Source organism: Oryza sativa, chromosome 11 (genome assembly GCF_034140825.1).
Source record: "Oryza sativa Japonica Group chromosome 11, ASM3414082v1".
NCBI classification, from domain to species: Eukaryota; Viridiplantae; Streptophyta; class Magnoliopsida; order Poales; family Poaceae; genus Oryza; species Oryza sativa.
This window is the reverse complement of record NC_089045.1, coordinates 3,317,724-3,327,947: the sequence shown is the minus strand read 5'-3', so window position 1 is coordinate 3,327,947 and position 10,224 is coordinate 3,317,724. Positions and strand designations below refer to the sequence as shown.

At 42.8% G+C, this 10,224-nt stretch overlaps 1 protein-coding gene across 1 annotated transcript; it reads left to right on the top strand.

The window, feature by feature from the left end:
• The first annotated feature begins 554 nt into the window (after window positions 1-554).
• Window positions 555-1,507, top strand: LOC4349876 (abscisic stress-ripening protein 5). Its single transcript, XM_015761796.3, has 2 exons — window positions 555-876; window positions 996-1,507. Exons 1-2 carry the CDS (start codon window positions 646-648, stop codon window positions 1,179-1,181), a joined length of 417 nt encoding a protein of 138 aa, XP_015617282.1. The 5' UTR covers window positions 555-645; the 3' UTR covers window positions 1,182-1,507.
• The last annotated feature ends 8,717 nt before the right edge of the window (window positions 1,508-10,224 follow it).

Below are 10,224 nucleotides of genomic sequence, written 5' to 3'. Positions count from 1 at the left end.
GCACACCGTCCATTGTCCGCTCGCGGCGTACGTGTACGTGGATCGGTGGTACTACGTCTCCATCGATACATTTTTTATTTTTGCCCAATGCCCATCTCTCTCTCTCAGGACGAATTAATCAATAATAATAATGCAGATGGCCATTTCCTTTCATGATTATATATATTGTTCTCTCCGTTCTAAAATATAAGCATTTTTAGTATAGTACCAAATCAATCATTTTTAACATTAATTATTAATAGAAAAAAATAAAAAAAGATCAACCATGTAAAATTAATATTATTAGATTTTATCATTAATTAAACTATTATAATATGTAACTCTTTTTATTTAAAACATTTTATTTTTATAGATATGGTTAGTTAAAGTAGCATCTTAAAGACTACGTGAAAATCTAAAAATGATTATATTTTGGAACGAAGAGATTATTAATTAATCCAAGTTAACACCGGATTAGTTACTACTCCAGTAAGCTAGCTTTACGCCTACGGTTACTTTAGCTCTTTAACGGTGGCCTCCGCCTATAAAAGCAGGCCAGTAGGACGCCAATAAGCAAGCAAGCAAAGCCACATCTTATTGTCACTTCCATCTCATTCTCCTAATTGTCATCACTAGCTTCTAGCTAGCTTAATTAATTAATTAGCCATGGCGGAGGAGAAGCACCACCACCACCTGTTCCACCACAAGAAGGACGACGAGCCGGCCACCGGAGTAGACTCCTACGGCGAGGGCGTCTACACGTCGGAGACGGTGACCACCGAGGTGGTCGCCGGCGGCCAGGACGAGTACGAGAGGTACAAGAAGGAGGAGAAGCAGCACAAGCACAAGCAGCACCTCGGCGAGGCCGGCGCCCTCGCCGCCGGCGCCTTCGCCCTGGTAATTAACTAATTAATTAACCACTAATTAATTGATCTAACGCCGCCTTAATTAATCAATTAATTTGCTAAGAAATCATCAAGAAGTAATTAATTAAGCTGATTAATCGTGGTGTGTAGTATGAGAAGCACGAGGCGAAGAAGGACCCGGAGAACGCGCACAGGCACAAGATCACGGAGGAGATCGCGGCCACGGCGGCGGTCGGCGCCGGCGGCTACGCCTTCCACGAGCACCACGAGAAGAAGAAGGACCACAAGAGCGCCGAGGAGTCCACCGGCGAGAAGAAGCACCACCTCTTCGGCTGATCGACCTCATCACAACGTCGCCGGCGGCGGCGACGACCTCGCCGTACGTCGCCGGCCGCCGTGTCGTCGATTTGTGTGTGTAATAATTTGTCTTCTTCTGCATGCGTGGTGTTGCTGTTTTTCACAAGAGTCTCCGGCCTCGACCAGTGAGAGGCTGACAGGTGGGGCCGTGAGTTCAGCTTGTGTTGCTTGATTTTCTCTGCAGCCTTGCCCTCTGTGTGTCCAAATAAGTGGTGTGCATGGCTCTCTCCGTGTCATGTATCAATGTATTTTTATCTGTACTTTGTACAAGTGAAGCAATATTTATCGAACCTTGACTTTCTCCATTCTATTTGAAAAACCATTAAAGTTGAGTAGATTTTAGTGTGTTAAATTATATCGAGAACTACAGAAGTGCTATAGGAATCTATCAGAAAGATAACCATCTCTTGGGGACAATCAATTCTCCATAAGAGGAGGCAAGATAATCGAACAAGAACGCGCATCGAAAGATCAGGATTAATTCATGTTTAACGAACACAAATAAAAATATCACACATATGGTATTCATAATTAAAGTGGTTGGTAGTTGAAATTTTGCACTCAAATTAAAGATTTTAAAGAAAAATCAAATTAAAGTTGATAGTGATAAGTGGTTGCATTGGAAACCACATGGATCCAATGTTGACACTGATGTAGGAGAATGCATTTCCTAAAAAAAATTCCTTGGAAAACAAATGTTGTCTTTTTTTTCTAAAAAAAAATTGTTTGTCTGTTGGAGTAGTAAAATGCCACAACCAAAGCTATTTTGCTAACCAACAAGTATTACACTCGCAAATAAAAAAAAAAGACTAAGGACAGCAACATACGACAGGTAGAGATTTTGCTGAGTAGCAGGCACAATGTAAAAAATTTAGTGAAGAGATAAGAGCGGGTGCGCATGGGTAAAAATGTTCACATATCAAATGGGATCAACTTTTCTTGCTGTCATCTTCATAAACAAATCACTAAATTTATTTTTTTCTTAAGGAAAATAAAGTCGCAGCTTTTTTTCTCTACTGACTCATCCTCTTCTTTCCCCTCCTCCACACGCGCAATGCTTACTTCGCATGAGTAATCACCAGATGCAATGATTTATTTTCAATCACCCTCGCTAGTCCAATTCGGGGAGCGCAATGCTTACTTCGCATGGGTAATCACCAGATGCAATGATTTATTTTCAATCACCCTCGCTAGTCCAAATCGGGGGTGGAAATAGGCGTGGGGCAGTTAGGGCTTGAGCTTAATACCTAGCTCCATAATTCTCATTATAATCTTGAAAAATGTTATGTAATATATGAAAATATTTGAACTCCCATTAGCTCAGCTTTATGCATGAAGATTTTTTCTAATTCTGCCACTACTCCTAGCACTTATCCTTAATTATATAAAGAGTGAAGTACATATGTGGGTGGTCCTTAAATTTGTACGGAGATTTGTACGGAGTGTTATGAGATCCATAAACTCCCAAAATGCATTTTTGGGACTCCGAACTTGTCATGAGTGTCGTATAGATCCAAACAAGCTCCAACCTGCTTTGTGGGATGACGTGGCATGCCGCCATGATGCTTAAGTGTTAGTGGAATCCATATGTCAGTCACATAGAAAAAATAAAATTTAAAAAGAGAGGGGGAGAGAGAGAGAGAGGAGAAAAAGATGTTTTTAATTTTGAAAAATAAATGAAAAAAGAGTGGAGAAAAATATGTTCTTAAATTTTTCTATATGTGACCGACATATGGGTTCTACTGACACGTAGATATAACCATGGCATGCCACGTCAGCATACGGAGCGGGTTGGAGCCCGTTTGAACCTATATGATAGCCGAGACAAGTTAAAGGACCAAAAATATATTTTTTGAGAGTTTAGGGATCTACGTGACACACCCATATAAATTTAGAGACCGTCTATATACATTAATATTATATAAACCTAATACATTATAACATATAAGCATATATTACCTATCTTTAAAAAGGTACCGGAAATCTATGTGGTCACAGCCCATACGAGAGGATGCTGTGAACGCATGATCGAGGCCATCCAACGGTTGAACACGGAACTCGGAAAGGCCCAGCCTATAGTAGTAACTTGTAAGGATAGACAGCATGGGCCCAATCACCTCAAGCGACACATGTAAATTGGGCCACAATAGAGGCCCAAAGGAGATCTCGGATTTTGCAGTCCGACCAAGCTCGAATCCGTGATCTCAATTTTAGTGTGCAGAATTAGGCCGCTACCGTGATCAAAGTGGGAGTGATTTTGTACTAGTTTTAACAGATGGAGGAGTGATTATATCCGATTTTCCAATTGAGAGATATAAATCAGATTCGACCTGTATTTTGTTGTAAACCAACACGCCTATTAGCGGATCACCAGATCCGTTCCCTGTCCCTGCCACAGCAGTAGAGGCGTTAGATAATGTAGAACACCCGCGCCCATCCCTTTGCGCTCAAGAACATTGCAGAAGTAGACAATGAACACAGATATAGGGTGGAGCTCTCTCTTCATTATAGATCTCATCTGGAGTACAAGCCAACCATTAGCCATAGATGTTACACCCTACCCCTGTATATATAGGGGTCTTAGGAGGAGATAGACCTTATCTCTACTCCGGTTTGGATTGGCCCACAAGAAACTTATCTCCTAGTTATCTTAGGAGATAAACTTAACACAACACTCCCCCTTGGGCTAATCCGCGACTAACTCATGCCTCATCAAAACTCCTACCAAAACCTAGTGGGAAAAAGGCTAGGAGAAAGAGTACATAGTTATCGCTCATGCATTGCACGTTGTTGCCTCGTTAAAAACCTTATGTGAGGAACAACAGCTCCACTCACTCAAGGAAAAAGAGTATAACACTATGGACTAACCGGTCCATATTGTGGGTCATGTTCTAGGGTGCTCTCCCGTTGAACCTAGCAAACATCAAAGTCTTCTCATCCCAATTCTCCGGAAAATCTTCCGAGAACTAACAGTTGGGAGAGACTAGGTGATCAATCCTCTAGATTATCACTCAACTTGAATTGCTACTCACCTCACCTCGCCTCAGGAGTATGAGGTAGCCCACTTGTATTAGTGGTGTTGGTTTACCAAACCAATCTTTATATGATAGGACCTTAAAAATAGGTCTAAGTGATCATCATCGAGTCAATGCCCCGAGCATACTCTAAGACATTTCAATGTCTTGCAAATGACAATCAACACATAGCACATACTCCCCCTGATGACAACCTTTGTCACAGACCATGTTCCCATAGCATTAAACATCTCTCAGATGTATGCGTAGGCAAGAATCCTTCAGATCCTCAAACCATTAGTCTTAAAGACTTGTCTCATTTCACCGCTAAAATGAGAATAGGGAACATAGAGAGTAATGCATTCCATCACTATCATATACCACAATACCATATTGTTGTGCAACGCAATCTGTTTCATCCTTCAGAAGGATTATGGGGATAAATAAGTCACAACGGCACGCACCTCCTGGGCATGACTCCATCAAGAACTAGGTCTTGATCATTGCAACTTTCTTTGACAATGTCAACAACAATTGGGGATCCACAAGATCAACCACAAGCCTTCCAAAGACATGTTGTAATGATCAGAGTAACTAGCTAGTCTGAAAATTCAAGCACTGTGGGGGATAACACATAGCCAACAACACCAAGTATACCTTAGCAGGTATTAGAGGACACCACCGTTCCTACCATCGGGTAGAACAGATATCACGAGTGTACACACTCCAGTGATAATCGTGAAATGCACATGTGCCTACAGACCCTGTCTGTTTGATCTCATCAGGTTCCTCATTGCAATCTTATCGGGTCACAATTGGGTCATCATTCCTCCAAGGGATTACACAATTATTAGTGTGCTCAGACTTACTAATTATTTTGTATCTCAAAGGAAATTTCATCAATGAGGTCTCCCCCTCAGAGAAAATTCCATCAATGAGATTTTCTCCCAACAGGAGATGGTACTCTTACCGGAATACCTATTGGTACGAGATTTGCATGCTGCGATTTCACTATGGAGTCTATTCAAGACATCCATATGGATTTCCCAAATTTGTTAACTGCATATTTAATTTCATGCCATTTTGCCAATACCTTTATTTAGCGGAACGTTCAACTCATGTGGAAGAGGTCTCATCTAGGACCTACTTGAACCATCGCACATCACCACCTCATTATCTCAATAATGACCCATAAAAATCCGAACAACATTCGCGACTTTTACTTAGCGATTCGGTTCAGCCTCAATTGCATTTCCATTTGACCCGATTTGAGCATCGCATGCTCATGCCATGGACTTTTTCCGGATCCGGGTTCTCTCTAAGAGAATCATTAGCAAGAGGCGACATAGTGTCAACACATTTATTCCCACTCACACATTTAACCAGATCTTCATCATTTCCCAAAACGATCGATCCATGGTTGTTCCGTATTCCTAGCACCATAATATGCGTGCATTGCTAGGAATGTCGTCTCCATGACGAACATCATTATGAGGCATATCACCTTCCAAAGGTGAATTCTCCACCAGGAGAATCAGAGGAGTATACTCACATCCAGTGAGAACTCTTATGCTCTGACTAAGGCCTACGGATCGTGTTAGCAGGCGTCCCCGCACAACATGATCAAATGCCATAAGTCTTATGTGGATACGATATTATTCCCGGGTCTATCCACATTTACCACAATTGGGAGCATTACTCTTTTTAACAACTATCTAGTTGTTCCTCATATGATTTTGTTGGCAAAAACTCCGTGCACCAAGCAATAGGAGTATGAACTAAACATACAAGTTCAGCTCATTTAGTGAGTTCACTCAAAGAAATCTACAGGCATTCCAAAATGGGCAATTCTCTCCCCCTAATGCCGAGATATCTTACAATAGCATACTACCAATCCCCATATCGTGGCATAGGATTAAGGAATTTCACCTCGATCACAAATGTTCTCCCACGAATGTATGCTACGGTGGTGATATATTTGGGAAATATTTACGCACTTTAATAGGAGAGATTTTTCCATTATATGCAGTGAGCCTGGACATATACTAATACAGTGCCATGAATACTGTATTCTTCCTTCCTTCGAAGGGTTATCCTCAACCTCCTAGTTAGGATATACAGGTCTGCAAAAACCACCATTGCTACCAAATGTATATGCAACCAACATGCAAATACTTTAGCCAAATGCACTCTCCATGGATTAATGCTCACCTAGTGCCATTCAAACTCATAATCGATTCCGGATCGACGTGCATTAGACATTGCATGTTATATGCTTAAGAAGGCAACCTATGGTGGCAAAACGCATTCCAATGCGCTCAACAAGGAGTACGATAGCAAAGTGCGCGGCCACTAGCCTGCGCTGCCAAGCAGATTTTTGTGGTGCAGAGTTGTGTTAAAGTCCAACTCGTCTAATGCCCAAGTTTGACTCCAATTACTCATACCAAACTCTAGAATTGGGTCATAGTTAAGCAGCATGTTTTAGGTACGATCCACGAGTGAATTATGAAACCACATTTACTAATGTCCCCTGGACATAGCCATCAGGAGATAATCAATACCTCCGACAATGGTAATATTCACAATAAAACCATTATATTAAGACATATCCACAAAAATAGTGGAATGTGTCGGTGCAACTGTCGTTGGCATAACGAGCTCAACGCATGCAACACGACAAACCTTTGCATGGCTTGCACACGTCCACACACGAAAAACGCCAGTGTGCGACTAGCATGGTCATCAACCCGTGGGTGATCAACCAACACAACCAGGGAGTAGTCATCGACTACGAGAGCGCGATAAAACGCAATAGTGCATAGCCAACATTTTTCTGAAATACAGTTACGTTGAACTGTGTGAGTGGTTGTAACTCCTCGGATCAAACACTAATTGTTCTATTAAACTAAAGCATTTTTATCAATTCCAGCATGAAGATAAGCTTTATAATAGAATAGGAAAGACCAAGAACTTTATCTATCTAGGAAATATCGATTTAATGCAAAGTTCCAAACTAAGCAAAAGATAAACTGCTTGGCAACATTATAGCCGACCAATGTCCTTCTAGGACATGCTCTAAACTAGCCATACAACTCCCGTTGTCAAAGCAACTTATTAGACAGACACTACAAACCATTGGTCATCAACCAAAGGTCGCCATTTAGCACTGGATCCATCCGAGGAGACGAGGACCTAGACCGGGTCAACACCCTAGTCAAGCTATTGGCGTTGTAGTGAAGTGGGAATCGTGCCTATTCACAGCATCTACCCTCGGGCTTATTCCGCTAGATTTGCCTCCAATTTTTCGGCGTTCTCGCAAGACATCAGGTTCCAAATAATATTGAGAAGATATGTGCACACCAGGGGCAACCATATGAACAGTGCCGTTCCACCACATGGAAAACACTTCACATCTTTCACCGGACCGAGTGAAAAATATCTCAAATTATTGAACCTCGCAACTCCATGTTGCTAGAAAATTGAGGTATAATCATTTATCTCCAAATCAGAAAAGCATGCTCTCAACCATTGGGAAAGCAAAATGACGACCGTAGTCCGACCATACTCTGATTGAGATATTAAGCCACTAGGGGAAAGGCACAATGAATCCCAAACACATTGTCTAATTCCACACATTTCAACGACTCAGAATCCCATTCTTGAGTGTGATCATAGGGATAGAGTGATCTACATTAATGCCCAAAGCCATACAATAGTCATTGAAGGCCTTTACGTGAAATCACCCACACTATCATCCGAATCGTTTCATGCGGTTCTCAGAGAACGCAACACGCAAATGGACGATATGTGCAGTGAATTCGGCAAAAGCATGGATCTCGTACAACAAGTATACGTGACTCCATCTTGTAGACACATCGATATTACCATTTATGTATGGAGGAGTGTATCAGTAAAGAGTGGTCTTATCCATAGCCATGGATATTTAATTTCCCAGAATTTCCATGCGTTATGTGATTTTTTGTTATTTACTTGGTCTTATTTGGCATTATATTCCCAATATTTATGCCACACAGAAAACCGTCACACATAAATGCAGGAAAATAAACCCATCATAATGCTTCCAGGGGGGATTCTACACTATGTGAACACAATTTATGGAAGCATCATAACCTAGAAAACCATCTCTAGATTATGTTGTTGGAATTGCATCAATTTTAAAAGCAAAGCAATGCTTAAAAAACACCATTACATAGTTATTTACGAGTCCGGAGACCCACATGCAAAACCAAACTATACAGGGCCTAAGCAACAAGACATAGCCACACAAACAAAATTAATATAATCTCTTGTTAATTACAAGGTTCAAACTGTAAAATTGCATTGAACGGTGAACTATAGCGTAAAAACCCAACACTCCGGGGGCTTAAACACAAGTTGTCAATAAACCGAAATTAATCGGGCCGAATTACCGTTCAGAGTACGATCTTATTTGGGCTATCAAGCACAGTGTAGCCCAAAATGCCTAATAGGTCGAATTTCTGAAACTCTAGACCCATGAGGATTTCGGATTTCCAGGTTTATTATTTTTATTAATTTGTTTGGGCTGTCTCGTTACTGTTGGGCTTTATTCGGTCGGGCGGAGGCAGACCGGTCCAGCCGGTTCGCCTAAATGACCGAGAAAGAGGAAGGGGAATTAGGGTTTCCCCTTTCCCATTCATTGTCCGCAACGGCGTCCACCGCTCGGCACACCGGCCCCTCGGGCACGGCGGCGGCGTTGGAGGCCGTCAACTGTCGACTTTGAAGGGAGTTAGGGTGGCACACGGCGAGGAGGTCATCGACGACCCATCCACTACCCCGATTGGCAGGACGGTGGCGACGACATCACTCCCTTGTTGCAATTTGGTGTGGCGACGGCTCGGTGGCACACGATGGAGCTCCACGTCGACCTGCGCATCCTCATGACGGCAGCGAGGCGAACTCAACGACGGCAACTGAGACCCCAACAACAGCAACCAAATTGCATCTGGCCATATCGTCTCGGCGGAGGTTAATCTGGTAGCAGGCAGCCGACGACCCATCATCCTCCCGCCACAGCTCGACGACAGCGTCGATGGGAGGTCAACGGCGGCGGCGCCTCGCTTCGGCATTAACTCCGGCGGCAATGGCGACATGGGTTTAGGGCTTTTTCTGAGACGGCGGTTTCCCGCGACGGCATCGACGCAAGGCCGACGGCGTACCTAACAGCGACGGCGAACGATGGCCAACATGTCTCTAAGTCCGACTACACAGACTGAGAATATGTCACCGCGTTCCCGGCGTGGCGTCATCAGAGAAAGAGAGAAACAGATAGATGCGAGGGAGGCGGGCGAGTCAGTCAATTCGGCCCAGCCGAATTAGGCACGTCTCCAGTCCAGGGTTTCCCATCAATTTTAATGATTTCTCACACGGTTTTCTCCAGTTTTCATCAAATAAAACAGATGCATATAGATCAAAAGTAGGAAATTAATCTACCGCTAGATCAAGAGCAGGATCAAATCTACTACAAGCAAAGCATCCATAATATGATAAAAACGAGAAAATAATATCAATCTATAAAAACATATATAGACCGCATACCTAATAGACACATGCCTGGATGTATCTATAGATTAGTAAATTAGTTTAGAAACCAATCTTACTAATTACCCTGGTTCGCATGCTCACAAAAATCTTTCACGCGCATGCTGCCTCCTGCTGCGTCGCAGGTCGCCTCAGGAACGGCGTCGATCGGTATATCGCACGCATCTGTACGTGCATGTGTATGACAACGATGACGACAGGTCGACGGCTCCGATCACGGATACGCTGCTTAGCACGCACAGCACCTGAGGCTCGTCTCGCAAGGCGACGCGACGATGACTCAGATCTCGTCGACCGGCGGCAGACATGCATGCAAGCAAAACAACCATCAACCATTAATTAATTAATTTGTAATCAGAAATCAATCTACTGATGTAAGTGCATGTGTCGATGCATGCATGCAGCATGCATATTGGTTGATTTGCCAT